The sequence below is a fragment of the Aotus nancymaae genome, unplaced genomic scaffold (assembly GCF_030222135.1).
Source record: "Aotus nancymaae isolate 86718 unplaced genomic scaffold, 86718_ANA_hifiasm-v0.15.2.pri h1tg000051l, whole genome shotgun sequence".
NCBI classification, from domain to species: Eukaryota; Metazoa; Chordata; class Mammalia; order Primates; family Aotidae; genus Aotus; species Aotus nancymaae.
In genome coordinates, this window is record NW_026988465.1 from 728,998 (window position 1) to 751,270 (window position 22,273).

A 22,273-nucleotide genomic window follows, 5' to 3' on the forward strand; every position below is an offset into this window, starting at 1 on the left:
GGAGGTGGTGACCCTGGCCAGGATGGAAAGGCGCTTCGGAGGGGTAAGTCTGTGGTTCCGGGTGCTCCCCTCGGTTGCAGACTTTCCGTGCTAACCTCAAGGCCTTGGCCAGCCTCATCACAGCTTGCAAAGCCGAGTGGACACCTCTCTGGGAATATAATAGTAAGTGACACAAAATCAGGGCTATGAAGAGAAGAGTTTGGTATAAATACTTTATTAAAGAAATATTGTCATTTTCGTTAAAAAATACTACATTAGAGAAGAGAGTTTTGGGTTACCAGTCTTTCCTCACAGAATCACAGTGTAAGATACTCATTCTTGAGACGTTTCTAGGAACCTTCAGACCACGGATCAGCAGAACATAAATGAACAAGGGAAAAAAATTCCTCTTAATTTTACTGATGGCCCCCATCTCTCAGGTGGTCTGAGAGTGGCACTCGGTAAACAGTGTGTGTTTAATCCAGCCTCTGCCTCTGACTACCTTTAAGACCAGGACTCGAAGCAGAGTGAGCTGCCTCCCTCCACCCCCCTCGGGGCGAGTGAAGACACAGCTTACAGAGGCGTTAAAAGTAGTGATGCAGTGAGGTCTGAATGAACACGGAGGACTTTATTACTCATCAATGTAGTGAAATGCCCTTCGTTGGATACCATCAGGTGAGGTAGGGAAGACATTCCAGAGGAAATCTGTTAATGGGGCAACATTTTTATTTCTGTACATTTACATACAAATTTTCCCCAAAGGTACAACAGGTACGACACCATGCAGACACGCAGCAGTGAACGACAGTTCAGAACTCGGTGTGAGCTTGTGCTATGAACCAGCACCTTCAGAGAATCCCCACCCACACGCACAGAAATACAGTTACTATGTTACAGCCTCAGGACAGGGAGGGAAGTGTTCGCCACCAGACAGGACACACCATGCTGCTTTTCCAAAACACACAGGGCACATGGAAGTGAGGCGGTGCCTTCCAGACAAGAGGACAGTGGGAGTGCGGGCCTCCCCGGCACGTGCGGCAACTTGGGCCAGGCGGCGTGACGTCACAGGCTCACATGGCACTTCCAGTTGGGATTGCTCGTTTGGCTCTAGGAAGTGGTGGTGTCTTGAGTGCGATACTTCCCTTCTTACCAGCCTGCCGTCCAGATGCAGGTGATCTTACTGTCAGTAAACAAAAACATTTAACCCTTTTTCCTGTTTGTCTTGGGTGGTAATAATTAGAGTATTTGATAAGAGTTTGACTTCAGGAAAAGAAGTGAAGAAATGTTCAGCTCCATCTCAGGTGTTCACAATTGTGCATAACTTTTATTGAAAGGCTGACAGGTAGGCTGGTAGAACACAGGGGTGGTGGAGAAGAGTAGCAGGGGCTGGGAGGGCCAAATTGAAACACTGGGTGCCTGAGAAGGGTCTCTCTATCAGCCAGGAAAGGAACAGGACTGAGGGGCTCAAGCGCGACAGACTGCTGGGAAGCAGGCGGCTGTAGCAGCCTCCCCTGCAGAGCCCGGCGGCCTAGACGCGTGTCAGGCTTGGGCGGGCCCTGCCGCCTTGCTCACTTGGTACCAGATTTCCTGGGGCTGTGCCCACAGAGAAGCGTTGCTGCTCCGGTAACATTTCATAAAGGTGTTCCTCGGCAGCCTCAGATATCCCTAGGCTGAAGTTGCAACAGAACAGGCACCCAGCCTCCTCCCAAGGCTGCACTGGGAGGAGAGCTGTGGGACTGCCTTGCTGTCTGAGAAGCATAACCCGCTGACCGTCGGCAAGTCAGCCTCACACCCGCTGGACTCTGGTCCCAAGAGCCCAGGCCTAAAGCTAGCCACTTTTCCAGTCACTGATGGATTAGTCCTGACGGCTGAAGTGCTGAGCACTGTCTTCGTCGGACCTTCGTTGGAGGTTTTTTATTGTCATTTGAGGTGGAGATCAGAGACCACGCCCGGAAGAGTACGAGTGCTGTACCTTGCCACCACCTTCCTAGAGACTTCTGGCAGCACTCTGCAGCTTCAGTTTCTAAAAAAACCTGTTTACACGACCAGTATGCGACTGCTTGCAACTTCCATCACTTAGCAAGTCCTTCCACAGTACGGCAAGCGGACTGCAGGGTGGCCTGGTGCTGAGGGTGATGGGTGCAGACGTACACACGTCCAGGTGCAGGCTCGGGGGCCTCGCTGGATCCTTCCCACCTTCCCCGCTTCCCCAACTGCCTACTGGCCTGGCTGCTGGACAGGTCCTATTCTGAACGTAATGGGGTTTGTTGACAGGTAGCGTTGTAGCAAGTACTCCAAAAAAGGTAAAAGGAATTTCACAAATTTGGCACGCAAAGGCTGCACAGATCTACAGAAAGGCCTTTGTATAGGTGAATGCGAACTAATGTTGAAACATGGAAATGTGACTTTAAAAAAGAGGGAAGGCGAGGAGGAGCTGGACATAGAGCAAGGGGAGGTGGGGAGAGGCCGGCCAGACAGCCTCCCTTCCTGGGCGTCTCAAGACCCCAGGTGTTGGCGTGGCCCAGCCACTGGAAACACGTGGCCGTGAGTCTGCTTGCCTCTTGCTGTATCTTTACATATCACTAGGCTCCCACTGATGTGTGGACCGGATGTGGAGGAGACACGGGTGGAGACAGCAAGAAGCAGGCCAGGTGGAAAGCTGGAAGGGGAGAAAGTCAACCCCTTTTCTGCCCTGTGAATTCTAGCAACTGTCGGAGGCCAGTTCATTGTCTCACCCAGGCCTGAGACCACAATTTCCCTGGATGGATACAGCCCACGGCAAAGACACACTTTGAGAAGGGGTGAACTGAACAATTCCAGTAAGAAGCCAGGCTGTCCAGAAAAGCTGGTGCCCAGGTTGCTATAAAGTGGTGGCTGCCTTTACCAAGGAGGCTGTCTCTTAGCGGCCCTGGATGTCCCACAAGATTCCTCTGAAAATGCCGAGAGGAAACCTTCACTTTCTGGGGCGAAACGAGGAACATGAAGAAACCCTTGGAGATCGGGGCAGGGGCAGCATTGAGCTTTGGTGAGTTACTGCTTTCTCTCAATTTGTCTTGGTGCTTTCGAGAGGCTGGAGGTCATTTGTACTCACCTATGAGGATTTAATCTCGGCTCCCTGCCCGAAGCCCTGCCTCTGTGCTGAGCGAATGACTAAAAGCAGGAAGCCGGCCCAGGAAGGCAGGCGTGAGGGGGCCCAGCTCCTGCAGGTGCTTCCTGGAGTGACGTCTGAGGCGACAGCCATCCAAGCTGGTGATCTTCGTGGTGTGTGCTCGAGGTGTGGGTGATGGGTGTGTGTGGGAGGGCAGCCCCGCTTCTGTGGATTTGCCTCCACCATCTTTTTGAGTTATTTTCATATTGTTTGAAGCTTAGAAAGGAGCCATGTTTTCAAGTAGTGCCGGCACACGGGCTGGCTGTGCACGAGGGGCTGTTCTGCTGGAGCCAATCTGGGAGAGGAGGAATAAAAATGAGCACAGCTCAGGCCTTGACGCATCTGTTAGCTGTGTACTCACAAAGCTGTGGCGATGTGACTGCTGCTCGGTTAAGATTTCTGGTGAAATGTTTAAGCTTTTTCTCCAAGAGCTTTCAGCATCAAGTACAAAAGGATGATCCTGAAGGAAAGGTGAAGCTGGTTTTAATGGTGTCTGGGAGCTGTCTTCTCCTGCACATGGAACAGAAGCTCTTACCTTACAAACAGAAAGGGAAAAAGGACCTAAAAAACCATCACAGACTCTCTAGCAAAAGCCTAATTCATGTACATTTCACTCTGTCTAAAACGCAGTCCCAGAAACGCTCCACGGTCATGTCCTGCTTCTGCACACAGGCAGGCGGCGTGGGGGGCTCCTGACGGCCGAGGTGACATCTGGCTCCCGGGTGCTGCGAGGAGCCGCATTCCATCTCCGGAGAGGGGCAGGCCGTGGCCGTGATCACTGTGGCATCTTCCCAGAGTGCCCGTGTCTTGCTGCCGAAGGAGGTGATGCCATTTGTGATCAGTGAGAGGGAGAGGGAATAAAGTGCTTCTTGTAAAAATGACCAAAATAAATACAAACATTTAATGGCAGAAAAGAAAGTCTTGGAAGGGTTATTTCCAAAGAGTTTGTCTCCTCCGACCTGTGCTCCTTGGACTTTTGGAAAGACAGGATTTCCCCACACTACTTGAGAGGCTCAGCGTGGGTGGGGCAGCTTTCCCACCCCTGGCCATGTGTTCGGTCCCCGGTCTGTAAACCTGTGTCCAAGCTGCCCCAGATCCTTGAGCCCCGGGTTCTGCAGGCCCGGCTACATGGCCTTCATGCCATTGGCTGTGGCGCCCTCGGGCAGCGTGTCCCCCGCGGCTGCGGCGTCATGGAGGCCTGAGTAGTCCTTGAGCTCGGCATTGGTGAGCAGCAGTGGCTGCTCCCCCTTCTTGTGCGGCAGCAGCGGCTGGCGCGTGTAGTGCTCCCCGTTGGAAATGTTCTCAGGCAGGTTCTGGTCCCTGCTCTCGGGCAGCAGGAGGATGCAGATGATGCAGATGAGCGTGCAGCAGGCAAAGATGATGTGGTGCAGGAAGTAGCCTTTCTGGTTGTGCAGCTCGATGATGGGTGCCGTCAGCATGCCAAAGCCCGCGCTGGCCAGCACCAGCCCCAGCCCACCGCATCTGCAGGGGGAGGGAAGAACAGGATGAGCCACTTCAGCCCGGCGGCCGGATCCCGGGAAAGCTCGAGGTGGACTGGGGAGCCGCCTCTGCAGGGGCCCCACTGCCCTGGGCACTGCCCAGTGTACCCCGACCTTGGACATCCCATACCACCTGCACCCCAGCTGTATCTGTCCAGGGCCACTCTACGTCAGTGACTGCTTTTCCTCATCAATTTGAAAACTTTTACTTATCTTTTTATTTATTTTTTCTATTTTTATTGTTTTTTCAGGGCTGGGGGACCATGAGAACTTGCCTTAAGTAATATACAAGGAAAAACAAAATATAATTAAATTATGCCATTTCCCCAAGGCATGGGGGATTACCAAGGGTTAAAGAGGGTACTAAGGACATATCAGCAAGGACAGAGACTTTCTCTTTGTCATAACTGGAGAGATTGCAAGATACCTTAAAAGAGTGATTTCTTCACTGAGTTGATGTCCCACGTGTCTCCTAAAATTGCTCTGCGAACCACCAGTGGACACTGTCCCATCTCTGAGGATTGTGCCTGAAGGGTCCCCCAAATGAAGCTGTGCACTGACAGAGAGGGACTCACTGCAGCTCTGAGCTCAGGACAACCAAAACCCAGAAGGCCAGCCATTGATCCCCACTCCCTGCCTTGTGTGGGAGCGGTCAAGAGTCTGAGGATTAGTAGAGACACAACACCGACAAAACCCCTGTCCCCTAAACCTCTCTACTTTGACCTAAAAACACATTACTGGAACTGAGGTGTTCTCTGGCCCCTGAGAAAGCAGTGCTGTGCCAGGCTGCAGTGGGACCATGGTGCTTGGGTAACAGGCTAGGGCAGAGAGGGCTGCCTGGTCCCCAGTTCTGGGGCCTCACTGAACGTGGCAGGCAGCGGTAGCCTGTCTCAAGGAAGTGGGAGTGCAGTTGTCTGCCTAGCTCCAGAGCAGCGGGCACAGTGGACCTTTGGTTTGGGGAAGAGCTTTCTAATGGGGCTGCTCAAGAGTTAGGCACTCCCCTGGGGTGAAGAGACCTTTGTCTTTGGAGCTGCTGGGGCTGAGCGGGCTGAAAGGGAGGTCCCTACAGCAGGTAGGAGGCGGGTATGTGACTCCAGGTCTTGACTAGTCTGTGGTTCTCTTGGTTGGCACTATAAGTGGCTCCTAACTCACCAAGACTGTCCTACAAGGTGACAAGATACAAGGTCAACATACAAAAGTCAATCACGTGTCTACATGCTAGCAACAAAACACCCAAAAATGAAGTCCAGGAAATTCCATCCACGGCCGGGTGTTGTGACTCATGCCTGTAGTCCCAGCACTTTGGGAGGCTGCGGCAGGTGGATTACAAGGTCAGGAAATTGAGACCGTCCTCACCAACATGGTGAAACCCGTCTCTACTAAAAACACAAAAATTAGCTGGGCATGGTGGTGTGTGCCTGTAATCCCAGCTACTCGAGAGGCTGAGGCAGGAGAATCACTTGAACCCAGGAGGCAGAGGTTGCAGTGAGCTGAAATCACACCACTACACTCTAGCCTGGGCGACAGAGTGAGACTCCATTTCAAAAAAAATAAAAAATCCATTCACAATAACATCCAATGAATAAAATGTTTAGAAATAACAAATGGAATGCAAGACTGCATGCTGAAAAGTTTATTGCTGAGAGAAAATTAAAAAGATAGAAATAGAGTGACAGTCCATGTTCATAAATTCCATGTTCATGAAGACTCAATACTGTAAAGAGGGTGATTCTTCTATAGATTCAACATAATCCCTATCAAAACTCCAGCTTTTTTTTTTTTTTTTTTTTTTTGAGAAAACAGCCGATCCTAAAATTTATGTGGAAATGCAAAGGACTGAGAGTAGCCAAAAACAATTTTGGTAAAGAACAAAGTTGGAAGGCTTGCCTTCCCAATTTCAAACTATAAAGCCATACTACTTACGGCAGTTTGCTATTGGTGTATAGATCAGGGAACAGAACAGGGAGTTCAGTAACTAACCTTCACATTTATGGTCAACTGACTGTGGACAGAGGCAAATCCAGCAAGGGGGAAGGGATAGTTTTTCAACAGGTGGTGCTGGGACAACAGGATATTGACATGCAAAAGAATGATGTTAGACCCTTCACATCATGCAAAAAAATGAACTCAAAATGGATCGTAGAATCTAAGTGCTTAGACTCAGCTCAAACTATAATGCTACTAGAAGAAAACAAGAGAAAAGCATTGTGACCTTGGGTTAGGTAAAGATTTCTTACACGTGACATCAAAAGAAGGTTCCATAAAAGAAAAAGCTGGCCCGGTGCAGTGGCTCACGCCTGTAATCCCAGTGCTTTGGGAGGCCAGGGCGGGCAGATCACAAGGTCAAGAGATGGAGACCATTCTGGCCAGTATGGTGAAATCCTGTCTCTACTAAAAATTCAAAAATTAGCTGAGTGTGGTGGCGCACACCTATAGTCCCAGCTACCCTGGTGGCTGAGGGAGGAGAATCTCTTGAACCCAGGAGGTGGAGGTTGCAGTGAGCTGAGCTATTGTACTCCAGCCTGGTGACAGAGTGAGACTTTGTCTCAAAAAAGAAAGAAAAAAAAAGCTGATCAGTTGGACTTCCTTAGGATTAAAAACTGCCCTTCAATAGAAACATGTTTAAGAAAAAGACAGACCGTAGACTGAGAGAAACTATTGGTGAGGCATGTATCAGATAAAGGACTTGTAACTAGAATATATAAAGAATTCTTACAACTCAAAAAGAAGACAGATAATCCAGTAAAAAGATGGGCAGGCCAGACATGGTGGCTCATGCTTGTAATCCCAGCACTTTGGGAGGCCAAGGCGGGAGGATCACTTGAGGCCAGGCATTTGAGACCAGCCTAGGCAATAAAACCTCATCTCTATTCAAAAAAAAATAGACAAAAGATTTGAGCAGACATTTCTCCAAGGAAACTATACAAACTGTACATCCAGGAAGACACAAGAAGACGTGCTGCATCATTAGTCACAGAGAAACACAGATCAAGACCACAGTAAGACACCACTTCACACCTGCGAGTATGACTAACAAAAAAGACAGCTAACAAAGACTGTAATAAGTAAGACATGAGGCAAGGACGTAGAGAAACGGGAACCCGTGTTCACTGCTGGAATCAAAATAGTGCAGCTGGCTGGGCCCGGTGACTCACGCGTATGATCCCAGCAATTTGGGAGGCTTAGATGGGAGATCACTTGAGGCCAGAAGGCTGAAGCTACACTGAGCCACAGTTGTGCCACCGCCCTCCAGCCTGGGCGACAGAGTGAGGCCTTGTCTCAAAATCAATAAAACAGTGTAGCCACTTTGGAAAACGAGGTTGGCAGTTTCTTAAAAAGTTAAACTTTTGTATGATCTTGCAATTCTACTCCTATGAAACAAGTGAAAACATAATTCTGCATAAAACTTACAGGCAAATGTTTATTGCAGCCTTATTCATAACAGCCAAAACTCGGAAATACCAAATGCCCATCAACTGGTGAATGGATAAACAAAATGCAGCCTGTCATATAAAATGGAATATTAATCAGCCATAAAACGAATGAAGTCCCGATGCTGCAACATGGACTTGAAGACATAATGCTAAGGGATTGTATGAATCAGTTTATATGAAAAGTCAAAAAGGCTGGGCGCAGTGGCTCACGCCTGGAATCCCTTTGGGAGGATTACAGCACTTTGGGAGGCTGAGGCAGGGGGATCACAAGGTCAGGAGTTCCAGACCCAGCCTGGTCAACATGGTGAAACCCCACCTCTACTAAAAATACGAAAAATTAGCTGGGCGTAGTGGTGCACGCCTGTAATCCCAGCTACTCGGGAGGCTCAGGCAGGAGAATCACATGAACCTGGGAGGTGGAGGTTGCAGTGAGCTGAGATCACGACACTGCATTTCAGCCTGGGTGACAGAGTGAGGCCCCGTCTCACAATCAATCAATCAATCAATGGCAAATGTGTAGAGGCAGAAAGTAGATTCGTGGTAGCCTGGGGCTGGAGCAGGGATCACTTCAGAGGAGGAGAAGGGGATTTTGGGGGAGAAAGAAACGCTCTGTAACTGCACTGTGGCAGTGGTTGCATAGCTGTGTCAGTTTACTAAAAGTTATTGAATTGTTTACTTAAAATGGATGAATTTTTTGGTCTGTAAATTTTGCCTCAAAAAAAAGCGATTCTTTTGCTTTTTCAAAAAAATAAAACTGTTCCTGCTGTGGGGGCTGGTACAAATCTCCAAAGCTTTTAGTTCTGGGCAGCCGCCCAGGCTTTGCCTCTTCTTTCCAGGAACTCAGAGACCGGCCATGACTCCCCTGTCCACCACTACCTCGGGCCAGGGTTTCTGCTCCACTCTGCCCGCTGTGGCGCTGAGCAGCCTGTCCCTTGTGCTGGGGTCTTCGCAGGCTTTGCTGCTCAGGATGGGGAGAGCATCCCTGCCTTTGGGACCTGCTGCCTGCTCCCACAGACCCTCTCAGGCTGTCCTGGGGTTGACATGGGGGGACGTGAATGGAGGAGGCTTGGGCACGGGTGACCCGGGCAGGGAGGATGGGAGTTCCAGGGTTCCCAGGTGGCCCTCTTAAACCAGACATACTCGGGTCTATGCTAATAACCCCAGGAAGAACTGCAGATTCGGAGCCTTTTCTCAGAATGCAGTGGAAGAATGGTGATTGTATGTGTGCGTGCGTATGTGTGTGTCTGTGTTTTGGGGGGTGGGGGATGATGAGTGATCTTCCACCGCCTTTTGTCCTGTTTTATAACAAAGGAATAGAAGACACGTCTCCCTCCCTTCTTTCCCTCTAATGTAGAAATGGCTGCCTCTGTAGGTTTGCAGTCTACCCATCTGCATCCACAATGGGCCCAGGGCTGGGGGGCACAGGGGCAGCCTTGCCAGGCCTGCAGCTCTAGGGGGCAAAGAGTCACGGGATTATTCCCTTTCCCACCTCCTTCCTGTCCAGCCCGTCTTGGGTCTGCTCCTCGCTGGTGCATCTTCTGCACCCCTGGACTTTGTTTCCTCACTGTTGCCAAACCGATTTTTCTAGAACACAGAGCTAACCATGTCACCTGGCTGCTCAAAGTCCTCCCATGCCTCCCTCCTGCCTGCAAGGTGATGGACAGGTCCCGGGAGTGCCACTTCTTCCTCCTGTCTTCTCCCTTTCAGTCCCACTACTCATGGCCTGGGGGGTCCCTCAGCTCTGTCCGGGGCTCACTCAGTGAGGTTTGCCCATGGGGGCTCAGCCGAGCTCCCACAGGTTAGCTGGGTCGGGCGCTGTCTGTGCGCTTCTGGAGGAAGCAGATGTGCCTTCCGGTACAGGGGCTTCATTAACGTTTGTTCCATTAGATGACTGTCAAGACCAGAGCATCAGCCATTAGCCTCCAAGCTTGAGTAAACCCACATACAAAGGAGCAGCCCAAAAGTGAGCTACGGAATGGACTTTTGCTGCCACACAGGTGTAAGTACCGTGACAGGAAGCACGAGTTCTGGAGCCCATTAGCCTGGGCTAGAATCCTGGCCCCCCCGCCCACCAGCTTCACCTCCTGAAGCCCCAGTCAGCATCTGTAAATGGGGATGAGAAAAGCTCCAACATTCAAGTGCAGTGGGATTTAAAGCACGAATGTGACTGGCACGGGGACAGGAAGATCCTGGATTGGTTCTAGGGACGGTGATATTCAGTGAGTGCCGGGGAGGGGGCCACCCAAGTCCTCCAGGGTCTAGGGGGCAGCAAGGAGTGGGAGGAACGGGAGCTGAAGAGGTTCAAGAACTGGGAGGCGAAGAGGACAAGCCTCTCCCATGGGCCTAATGCCTCCAAGAATGACATGGAGTCCTAAAAGTTGTCAGAGGGGGCTGTGCCACTGGGACCCTTCTCCGCCCTGGCCTTCCCCTGAGCGAGGCACCAAGCCCTGCAAACACTGCCTCGACCTGCTTCACACCCGCCCACCCTCACCCTTTCAGGGACCTCCGCTCCTGCTCCCCAAGCCCTGGGCATCCTACCCCGCCTCCTCTGCCACTGTGCACTTGCTGCAGCGCACTCCCTCTAGAGCTGCTATTCGCGGGGCTCCGGTCCCAGCCACCCTCAGTCCAGGCTGAGCAGGCTCTCCTGGGTGCTCCCCTGCATCCTCAGGACACTTGTGTCGCCCAAAGACACATTCACGTTGCGTGTCTGTGTGTCTCTAATAGACATGAGACATTTCCAGGGCAGGATCAGGCTCCACTCAGAGTGCTGTCCCCAGCAGCTGCCCGGCCACGGAGACCTGGCTGGCACCTGGGCGTCTACTCAGCACTATAGTCGGATTTCTAGACTGGCCCCAGTGATTCCCACCCTCATGCCTTGAGTGTGCACTGGGCCTCAAGGCACAAGGGACAGATAACTTACTTTTTAGCAATAAAGTACAGCCAGGATAGTGAGATGTTCCTCCACAATGAGGTTCCAAAAGGGACTCTAGCAGACTCTTGCTGGCTTTGACAAAGCGAGCTGCCTTGTGATGGTGGTCCCTGTGGCCAATGGCCAGCGAGGAGCTGAGGCTCCCGGCCCCACAGCCCACGAGGAAACGGATTCTACCAGCGCCTGACTTGGTTTAGTGGTGGACCCTACCGACTGATGGCAGCCTGTGAGGGACCTGGAGCAGAGGACCCAGCCAGGCCGTGCCCAGACTCTAGGGCCAGGGAAGCCGTGAGATAGTAGCTGCATGCTGCTTCAGGCCCCTATGTTTTGGGGCGATTGGTGATGCAGCAATAGAAAACCAAGATATTCGGTGAGTGACAGATTCCCAGCCTTAGCCACAGAGGGAGACTGACAGCCAGCCGCCTCTTACGCAGGCTGTGATGGGCATCAGCATGTCATACTAGAAAGCCCTTCCTGGGGAAAGGCTGAAGAGTTGCAGGAATAGCCACACCACTGTGCTGCTGGGCCTCAAGGGGATATGGATGAGAAAGGGCAAGACTTTGGGGGGATGTCTCTCAGATACTCACATTCTTCCCAGGCAGAGGGTCCCAGACCACCATTCAAAGACACTCTGCATCTTTCTGTCAGTATGTGTTCATGTGCCTGTCACCTTACTAGTCTCTGAGCCCTTCAAGGGCAAGAATTATTTTCTAGGACGTCAACAGGCACGTGTTGTTTGTGTTTAATGAATACCAGATGCTCGCAGATCACACTGGCTTCCTGGGTAGGAAGGTCAGCTCACCCAGATGAATGGGACAGGTTAAATATAGATGACCACTGCAATGAGCAGTAAGAGCAAATCCTTCTGTAAGATGAAAACTGAACACCTAAAATAGCCAATTAAGTCTTTCTGGTCGACCTGGCTCTTTCAGGAAGCCACAGGGCATATCAGATGCTAGGGATAATGGACCTGATTTTGATGGGGACATCATTTTCTTGGAAACTTCCAAGGTTTCTGTCTGACCTTCCTGGCACTGACAAGCAGTGAGCGGACTCCCCTTGCTCACACGGGAGTCATGTACAGGAGGGCAGAGTGCAGACCCCCAGGAGGGGTGGGCATGGGGCCGCCATTAAAGGGCAAACAGCACGGAGCAAAAGCCTTGTGTGGTGCCAGGTGAACCACATCATACTGATCTAGCTTGTTAATTGTGCCAAATGAAACATATTTAATTTTCAGATCATTAAAAAAATGCCTACATATATGTGAATATATAATATGCAACAAATGTACACATGCATATATAATATGGAATATATCTTTTTTTTTCCTACAGAAGCAACTCTTGTTTTCTATCAAAGATTCCTTGACATTATTCATATTCAGTAATATTAGGAAAATTTTGGCAGAAGTTGGTATGCCTTCTGTTGTTTTTCTTTCTCTCCTGAAATCTCAGATTAGAGAAAGGGATTGTTACGCCCTTGGTTTTAAGGTGTTGGGTTCATTTCCTGCCTCTGAAAATGTGGGCTCTGCCTGTGCCTTTTCTGCTTTTCTCTGGGTTGTCACTAGAGGGCAGCATACGCCCGTGTTTACAAGTCAGAGCCGCCTGACTTACGGACACAGGAGAACGGAGGGCGCGCGCTGCCTCCTTGTGCTTTAGGAGCATAAAATTGTAATATCCACGGGATATCATTATTTTACTAGCAACAAGATCTAAATGAGGTAGAAAGATTGCTATTCAGACCGACTTACTAGAAACGGCAAACTTCACTGAATTAAGGAAATCAAAATGAAACTGCTGTTAGCCATGTGAACGTGACCATCTCTCACTGCAGCACCAGAGACGAGCCTCCCATTCCACCTCCTTTTATATTACTTAACGTATTTTAATTATATTACTTGACTACGTTTCTGTGACGTTGAGGATGAGCAAATATTTGTACTGTTTTTTACAGAAATAAATGTAACTGCTGAAGATACCCAGCGAAGAATAATAGGAAGGGTCCCGTGCTGAGCCAGGCCCTTCGCACATGGTTTCTCTCCATTCTCCACCCCCGCCTAACAAGGTGCCTTAATCAGTTTTGTTTTGAGACAAGGACAGGAAAGCCAGCCGAGGGACCCACCCGAGGCCTCACAGGGAGGTGGCCTCAGGATCACGGGCAGCGCGTCCGGCTCCGTCTCAGGCTCTGGGCCGCATCCTCGGCACCGTCCCCTCATCCTGCCCGGCTCCTCAGCGCTTGCACGTCACAGGCGCTGCCGGCATGGGATGCCTGTTGCCTTCCTGTCTGTCACTCACTACTTGTTTTCAGATGTCAGACATTTTTAAGACATAAATTTTTAAAGAAGTTGAACAGACTCCGATGCTCCCTTAACCCCAGGCCATGCTGGCCCTCGGTGCCAATTCGGGAGGCAGCATTAGAGCAGAGGACAGATGTCAGGGAGGTGTCGGTCAGGGAGGGTCTCAGGGAGGCCCATCCGACTTATGACCTAGAAAGGGCTGGGGTTGCCGGAGTGGGTAGAGCAGGAGAGGGCAGGCGGGTGTCATGATCTCCAGCGCCTGCCTCCTCTCTCACCTGGACTCCTGAGCGAGGGCAAGGGAAGCCTCGCAGCCCACCTGCAGCACCCAGATGGACAGTGGATAGAAAAGATCAGCCCAGCACAGCCAGCAGCTGCTTCCAGATCCACCCAGGACCCCAGGCCACTTCCACCCATGTCAAGCTGGGAGAGGCGCATGGTCAGATACAGGGTTCCTCCTATCCCGCCTGCAAAGTCACCCAACTCCCAATGTCTTCCAGGTGAATCTGATGAGCTGTGCACTGGCTGATGAGAAACACATCCGGCCTGGGCCTGAGCGGGGAGCTGGTTCTCTGTCAGCGTGAGGTCTGGACAGGATCTCATGAAACAATAGTTTACTTGGCCTCTATTATCCTTGGGGCAACAGATTTCTGCAAGCCTTTGCTGCTTTTTGTTGTGGAGCAAGTATGAAAAGTATAAAAGCATTTTTTTGAACTTTGTGCAGAAAATTTCATATCCTCGTATTGGCTTCTGGGCAGTCCATCCTGGCCCCTTACCCTTTGCTGCCAGAAGGCTTATCTGTAATATAGTGTCACAGGGAAAGGCTAGTTCTGTGCTAAGAAAGATGGAGCTCATGGACCCCAGGCCGTCCATCCCAGCTTATCTTGAATTTCTGTCTGTCAAGTCTGGGGATGGGAGGGGAGTCCACTTCCATCCCAGGGCCTCCATGGGAACTGTTCCTGAGTGCATTTGCAAGAAAGGGCTGTGGCCTCCCAGTGGCACGGGAGAGAAGGGCTCCCAGCGAGAAGAGGGATTTGTCAGGAACGCTAGACATTCTCCCAGCCTGGCCAGGGACCCCCTTTGGACTCAATTTCCTTTCATCCTCTGCAGGCACAAAAACATCACCAAGGGTCACATACTTTTTCTAGCTTGTCATCTTGGCAAGCTGAATCTGAGAATGTGTTTGTTGAATTTCTATCCCCAAATCTTTCCTGGTTTGCATCAAAGAGGAAAAGGATACAGCATTTCCCGCAGTCTAGCTTGTCAAGCCAAATCTAACAGAGAATAATGAACCCTACCAACTGCCAGAGTTAAGGGGCACCCACTAGCCCCCCCAAAAGATGCATAATCAGGCAAAGGCTGCAAGAGGCCATCTGGAAACCAGAATGTCTGACTGTGGCTTCTGCTCTGTTGAGAGACTTGCCTTGGCTGTTATCTTTGATAAAGGAGGGACATTTAAGTAGGTGAAGGGAGGACGGGGAGTGAGCCGGCCGTCTGCCTGAGGTGTCTTGCGACTGCAAGCACTATATAAGCTCCTGACTCATCTCTCCCCTGTGGCTTATGCAGAAGGGAGAGACAGGAGAAGTTTCTTGGTGCTTAATCATACAATACCTTGGCATTTCTGCCCAGGTACCCAGTAGCTGTCAGGCTGGGCCTCTACGATACAGATCCAAGAGAATGAATCAGAATGCGGATGTGAAGATGCTGGTGTCAGCGTGGCTACTGGAAACATGGGAAGGAAGAAAGTCCACGGACCTGCCTACTTGCTCCCCGAGGCTTCCCCCGCACCAGAGGGGCTGAGATAATTCGCCTCCACACAGCCCGCCTTGGACTGGAGTGGCCCCTACTGGATTTTCCCCAGGGTGTGACCATGCGGGCACCCGGGCTTAGTTCATGGTTGAACTGCTGCCTTCCTCTCCAGTTCTGTTCTAGGAAGGCACACGCATGAGAAATGCTGACGATACTCCTGTAAGAAGTGCAGTGTGGTATAACTCAAGCTCCTCAGTAAGTCACAAACGGTTTAGGAAAATGACCGCGGCTGAGCGATGCCCTTTTAGTGGAAGCATGCCTGTTTGTTAGGCTGTAAGCATGGCAACCGTCAATGGTGTATAGCACCCATGAACCAATGCCCAGGGACAGAGACGGTGCCAGGAAGGGGCCGGCCTCACTTTCCGAACTAAAAACAAAGCGGCTGAGCGCAGGTCAGTCATACCGTTGGGAAAGATGAAAGGCCCATGGACCCCACGAGGCCGGGGCCGCGCTCTTGTGCTTTCTGGGCCTAGTTCTTGGCATGCAGTGGGCTCTCCATCACGTTTCTTAAATGAGTCCATGACTCACTTGCTGGGCTTTCTCTCTTTGGGTTCATGACATCAACTTCCCAGGTCAGCAAAAAAATAAGGCTCTTTCTCTTTTTAAAACATTTTGAAATAGCTGAGCCGTGAAGGCTCTCAGCAGAGCTGGCAGCACAGCGTCCGGTGGAAGCGGGGACGAGTGATCTGCTGAAGTCCCCCCTTGCCGGTCACTGACGTGTTTCCTGGGCCCAGAGTAGCTCCCTGTCCCCACTTCCTCCTGCTGCTTCCCGCACAGGACCCCAGGAGCAGGTTCTCTCCTGACTCTCGGGAGCCTCAGGGTTGGGCGCAACCAACACCTGAGCTGTGGACCACGAAGCCAACGTGCCCAGAGCCAGCAACGGGGCTGATGCCGGTTAATCCCACACCAGCCCGGAGCCAGGGACTCATCTTTGAGTCCCGAGAAGCCGGCATCCCCTGGGGTGTCCCCCATTACGCACCTTATCACCGTGGGGGTGATCTCCGCACAGAAGAACACGCTGAGGCTCCCCACCGCGTGGGAGGCGAACATGCCCACGATGGAAAACGCGATGGAGAATTTGTCCTTGACGCTGTCACTCATCCCTGGCAGATCAGAAGAAGGGGATGGTGAGGGAAGAGAGGAAGCCAGGCCAAGGCAGGAGGGAGGCCCGGGGCTGCACGGCATGGCTCCTCCCCTCTGCCCAGCGTGCGGCAAGGATGGGTGCACACTTCCCTCTGGGGACCAAGCGGCACCTCCAGGACTAGAAGCCCAGAGCTCCTGAAGTGGGTTCTGGGGGCCCCTGTGAGTCCCTGTGTGTCAGGCATGCTGGAGCTCATGGCGGCCTCTACTGGAATTCCTCAGCCTGGAGCTATGCCTGGTGGGAGGGCAGGCTGGTATGTCCCTGGTGCCACACCAGCATCCCTCTGCCCTGGCCTACGTTTGCTCCAGAAAGGGCCCTGCTCTCCACAGAGCCCCCACTGCCTCAGGTCTGATGTCCCAACGTGTGGGACAGGGTAGCTGAGTCAGTGTTGATTTAAGGACACAAACATTCAAGCCACAGAATTGATCGACCCAGAGGGAAAGTGTTCAACCCATCAAAGCCCTCAGAAATGGCGCCAGAGACTGACCTTGCACCAGGGCAGTGTCTGGCACCGTGCATGGGCATGCTGTCAGGCCACATAGCTGGGGCTCAGCTCAGCTCCCACGGGGCTGCAGAGAGGGCAAGCGCTCCCCAGGGACACGGCGAGGGCTGGGGCAGGCCAGGCGGGTGCAGCAGCAGCTTCAAGGTGCAGGCCAGTACTCTGCTGTCCCCATGGCTGGAGGGCAGCAAGCTTACATGAGTCAAAGGGGGCATCGGCTTCCCCTGGCAGCACAGACAGCCGGGCCCCAGCACTCCCGGGCGCTCTCTCCCCACCCAGATGCTGTCCACAAGACAAAGCATGTTGGCGCCAGGCCAGGGCCTGTGCCGAGCCTGGTGTCAGGGGAAGGGGCGGGGCATGCGTGCCAAGCAGCACAGAAACAGGGAAGCACCGGTCGCTCTTTCTAGAGGCAAGAGGGAGAATACAAATGTATCCGTATAGTGTCCAACCTACGGCCAACTTCAGCTGCAGTTCTTGGTGGGCAAGGGGGAGAAAGAGAGGAAAGGGAAACCACAGGTCCGTGAGTCTTCCAGAAAACGCCCATTTGGATGCAATACAAGATGAGGGCGCACAGACCACGCGCTTGGGACTCACCTGAGTCTGGGTGCTGGCTGTACTTTCCAATCACTGGGCCCGCCGACAGGATCGCAGCCACACGCACAAGGGCAAAGCAAGCGGGAAGAGAGGAGACAGCACGTTAGGGGTGGAGTTAGCCCAGCGTGTTCCCACGTGACTTGCTTCCAGCAAACTCCCGTCCATGTCTGGGATGGCGCTGGCTGCCAGGGCAGTGGAAGTCATACTGCACTAAACACAGATCTTTTTGTTAGGAAGACAGGGGTTAGAACCCACTGACCTCACAGCCTGGGGAGAAAATGGAACTGTCACAGTGAGACCATAGCAGGTGCAAAGGGTGAGCTTCCTCACATACAGAGCCACCCATGGGTCACTGCGGCCTGACTGAAGCAACGTCAAGTGCTGTGGGGAGTCCCTGCTGGCCCGTCTCTGCCCCTCATGGCTGGCTGCTTGGTGTTCGCTCAGGGTTCCTGTGCATTCCTGTGCATTCCTGTGCAGGGCCAAAGGGGCATTGCAACACCAGGGGGCTGAGGTCCCTGCCACTTCCCTCCCACTCATGTGAATGGGGTAGAGGCTCCCCAAAAGGGCAGCTGGGGAACGGGGATGGAGGGAGACAGCCACCATGTCTGCATTCCATTAGCTAAGTCTAACAGCAGTCTCCCAGCAAGGGACAGATTGCATAGGAACTGTCCAAGTTAGAAAGCTGCTCCTGAGATTGAAACAAGCCATCTCTAATCCAGGCTGCACGACAAGGCCGCTCTGATCGGGGTGCAGTGGACAGCCCTGACGTCTAGTTCTGAGAACCTGGGTTCATTTTCCTTATAAAGGCAGGGGAGCCCTGTGGGGTCGATGTTCCTGCAGGGTCCTGAGCCTGTCCCAGGAGGACCCTGCCAGGGCAGGAGAAGAGGCTCAGAGGTCCTGCCTGCTCACGTCACACCCTGGGCTGGCCATGGAGGTGCTGTGGGGTTTGTCCATGCACAGGGGTGGGTATTTGTTGGTGAGGAGCTACACAGAGCTTGCTGGAGGGGCCTGATGGATTCTCTAGCTTTGCCTTAGATTATTTCTAACCTTTACTGAGAAATTCTTTGGTCCAAAGAGAAACCGATGAACCCGGGAACATCTGCTGAAAAGCAGGGCCCCCATGCTAGGGTGACAAAACAGATGTATTTCCCCCTTAATGTCATGCAAAAGAAACAATCCTTTGTTCTTCTTTGTCATGTGTTGAGTCACACAGAAGCAGTGTACCCTTTAGCAAAGTCCAGGCCACCAGGACTCGGAAGGAATCATGGTGCAGCCTGGGCCAGGCAGGGGAGGAGGACGGCCCAGTGCCCTCTGAGGCAGGCTCCACAGACGCTCCCATGGAAGCTCTGCCGTCTCCAAAGCAGCTCCTTCCACCGACAGATTTTAGAGTGGCCACTGGCATCTTACCCAGCCCTTTCAAACGCCCTTGGGGGTTAGGCAGCTCCCCTCCCCGCACCGGCCCGCCTCCCCAGCCCACTCACAGTTGAGGAGCCCGAGCTGCAGAAGCGAGGCCAGGGCAGTGAGGATCATGAAGAGCAGCAGCCCTCCCCGGCGCCCGAGGAACCGGACCACCAGGCACATGGCCAGGCAGGACACCAGCGCGATGCTGGCCGTGGTGTAGTAGTCGGCGTAGAAGTTCTCCAGCAGCGGCACCTTCACCTCATGGCCCATCATGCTCCTGGCGAAGCAGTGGTGGATCCCATACCCCGTCAGCCTGTGGAGACAGTGAGAGCGGTGGTGGGTGGGCTGTGCCATGCCAGGGGCTGCACGCGGGGTCGGGTGACCAGGAGATGGAGAAGCAACTCAGTGTGTCATAGAAAAGCCCGTCATGACCGAACCACAAGCAGATGCAAAAGAGGAGACGTCAGAGAAAGATGGAATGCCTCCCTGGTGGAGGTCCACGCTCAGGCTCCTTGCCATGGCTTTAGTAGACAGGTGTAGGCACAAGAGCAGTGAGTTCTTTTGTTAAAACATGTGCTTTCATGGGAATCCTCCAAGACAAAGCACTTTCTGGTAACTGACTCATTTAATTCCAGGGTCACACAGCAGACCCTGTACACCCACTGCACAGCGGCAGGCAGGGCAGAGCTGCTCCAGTGAGGCTCGCAGCGGGTAAGAGGCAACTCAGAGACAGCCTCTCTGCATCTGTGCTGCTTTGGGTACTTAGAGTTCTGGAAAGGTGGAGATCTACCCATACCAGCCTCAACTCCACCCACACAGCCTGGAGGAGCCAGGCAGAAGCCAGGCCAATGGAAGGTACATGTATCGTCCTCAGGAAACTCTGTCTTGATTCGTTTTTTGAGACAGAAACTTGTTCTGTTACCCAAGCTGGAGTGCAGTGGTGTGATCTTGGCTCACTGCAACCTTCCCTTCCCTGGTTCAAGTGATCCTCCTGCTTCAGCCTCCCAAGTGGCTGGGATTATAGGCACCTGCCACCATGCCCAGCTAATTTTTGTATTTTTTGGTAGAGATGGGGTTTCACCATGTTGGCCAGGCTGGTCTCGAACTCCTGACCTCATCAAGCGATCCACCTGCTTTGGGCTCCCAAAGTGCTGGGATTACAGGTATGAGCCACCATGCCGGGCCTCTATTTTGATTCTTAATTTATCCCCGTTTCCTCCAGACTGCCCTGGGTCAAGCTTCTTTACTGCCCCACGCGAGTGTATCAACCTGCTGGGAAACGTGTCCGCCCTGGAAAACAGGCACGAAGTCACGGCCGCGCCCTCCCAGGGAGGCTGCTGATGGCCATCCATGGGGTGCCTCAGGGCTCTCAGGAACCTCTGGGATGTGCCTGTGCGTGATGCACCCGTGACGCTGAGAGGGTCCCTTGTTATGTCTGCTCTCGGCATCCATCTAAGAGCCAAAAACTCCTCTCTTCTCTCTCCCAACCACCCTTTCGTGCTTCAGGGAAATCTAAGTACTTTTCATCCAACCTTGAGGATGCATCAAGGTCAACTGTAACAAACTCCGTCATGGGGGAAGCCACCCCGTGCCACGTGGATGCCTTTCCACTCGGGAGATATGCAGAGGACCCAGCCCCTGGGCAGCAGCTTTATAAGCAGCAGCTTTATAATCCAGCAACTGATTTGGTCCAGTGAGCCTCCAGAGTTCCTCCTCTGGCCTGCTGAGATCACAGGGCAATCTTCTACCTTCTTGTTCTGGTAGAAATGCAGCCTCCCCGACCACAACAGGTCATCTGAGATAACAGAGCCGGAGAGCTTGGTTCCCGTCCCCACAAAATGCATTGTTAAAATGGAAACTTGCCATCTTGTCTATGTCAAATTTCATGTTTTTTCCAACGTAAAATTTGGAGAAGCCATTCAACTCCTAATAATGCCACCAGCTCACCCAGCATCTACCTGAGCCACACAGCAGTGGGGTGGCCATGCCCAGTGCTAGTGCTGGGTGGAGGGGCTGAGGCTGGGGCCCAGGGCTTGGCCTGGTGTCACTGTGGCTGTGGCAGGTCCCTCACCTCGGCCTCCTGAGCTCCAGGACAAGGCTCTACTGTTGCTTTGGCGGTATAGCCTCTTGTACCCCCCCCAAATCAATTTCAACCCAGAACCCCAATATGGAGAACTGAAGAAATGAGCTGCTTTGACAGAAAAAGCTGTGGGGCTACTTGTCCCTGAGTCCTCACCCTGGGCCTCTGTCTTTACCTGCTGGCAGCCCTGAGACCTTTCACAAATGAGTGTAATACTCCAGAAGACCTCTAACCCAAATGAGTCAAATCCCTCCTCTGCCCAACCTTGGTGACCTCTGACCCTGAACAAGGGACCACATTGCCCAGTCAAGGCCACTGAGCTGTCAGTCAGGACAGGAGTGACCTTCTAGGTACACACCAATCCCAGGGACTGAGCTGCCAAGAATCTGCGTGAGTGATGCCCCATGCCCTGCAGGACCCAGCAGGCGGGGTGACACTTGTCCTCTGTGACTCATGAGTTCACACACAGGACCATGATATTCTTCCACAAGTTCCACGTCCCCACCCACCTGCCTCCACCCGTGGCTGCCCCGGCGCCTCTGGCCAGGCTGGCTGCAGGTCCAGGAAGGGCAGGGCCAGCTACAGGCAGGGGGCATGGACACCTTGCAGCCAAGGCCTCACGGGTCTCGAATCCCCTGTCCTGAGACAGGGCCAAGAAGCTCCAGCCTTGCAGCATCCCCCGCTGTGCCCCTGAGGAGGTGCATTCATGTGCATCCTGGTTCCCTGGGCCTCATGGGCACGTGGTGGAGAGGCCCTGCTCACAGGATTTACACGCCTGGGCCGAGGGTGCCGGCTGCTCGAGGCTTCCGGGAGGGGGAGGTCGATACCTTCTAGCCCGCCCATGTCACTCTTCACACACACCCTTAGGATTCCAGGTTCAGCGGGGTGGGGAGCAGGGTCCTGGCCTTCACCGATGCCCGCCTTCTCCCTGGCCCCCTCCCACCCAGCTGGCACTTGTCCTCTGTGACTCACGAGTTCACACACAGGACCACGATGTTCTTCCACAGGTTCCGTGTCCCCACCACCTTCACGATGCAGACCTTCTTGGGCCTCCGGGAAAGCTCCTTCTCCAGCTCTGCAAAGAAACAGATGCTGTGAACCCTGGGCAGGCACCCACAGAGGACTGGGGCAGCAGCTGCAGTCACAGCCCCGGCTCCCCAGTTCAGGCACCACAGAAGGGAAAGAAAGCCTTTTTCTTTTCTTTCCTTCTAAGCCAGCAGATAGGGTCTAGGTTTCCGGGATAGGAAGGCTGGAAACCTAGACCCCGCCTCCAGCTTTGCAGTTCAGGTTTCCCTAGGGTGCCTGAGAGGGCGCCAGGTGCACTGTCAGCTCGTTTCCACTGCAAAGCCTTTTTTTGGAACCAGGCAGAGTACACACAAATAAACACACAGCGTAGACTCGGTTCACTTTTGTCTGAGTACAGAGCTCAGGGATGATATTCTAGGTGACTGAGGCACTCTTTAGGCC

The 22,273-nt window shown here is 52.8% G+C and overlaps 1 protein-coding gene across 2 annotated transcripts in view; it reads right to left on the reverse strand.

Annotated features, from left to right (window-relative positions):
* Nucleotides 1-4,005: 4,005 nt before the first annotated feature.
* Nucleotides 4,006-22,273, reverse strand: part of SLC22A23 (solute carrier family 22 member 23) — a 188,595-nt gene continuing 170,327 nt past the window's right edge. Inside the window, exons 6-11 of one of the 2 annotated variants that reach the window (XM_064362940.1) lie at nt 21,779-21,881; nt 18,807-19,039; nt 17,326-17,358; nt 17,181-17,204; nt 16,071-16,194; nt 4,006-4,609 (exon numbers count right to left, since the gene is read on the reverse strand). In XM_064362940.1, coding sequence (XP_064219010.1) covers nt 4,252-4,609; nt 16,071-16,194; nt 17,181-17,204; nt 17,326-17,358; nt 18,807-19,039; nt 21,779-21,881 — 875 coding nt within the window. In that variant the 3' untranslated portion in view covers nt 4,006-4,251. The remainder of the gene's footprint in view (nt 4,610-16,070; nt 16,195-17,180; nt 17,205-17,325; nt 17,359-18,806; nt 19,040-21,778; nt 21,882-22,273) is intronic. The other variant, XM_012440281.3, reaches the window with a different exon arrangement.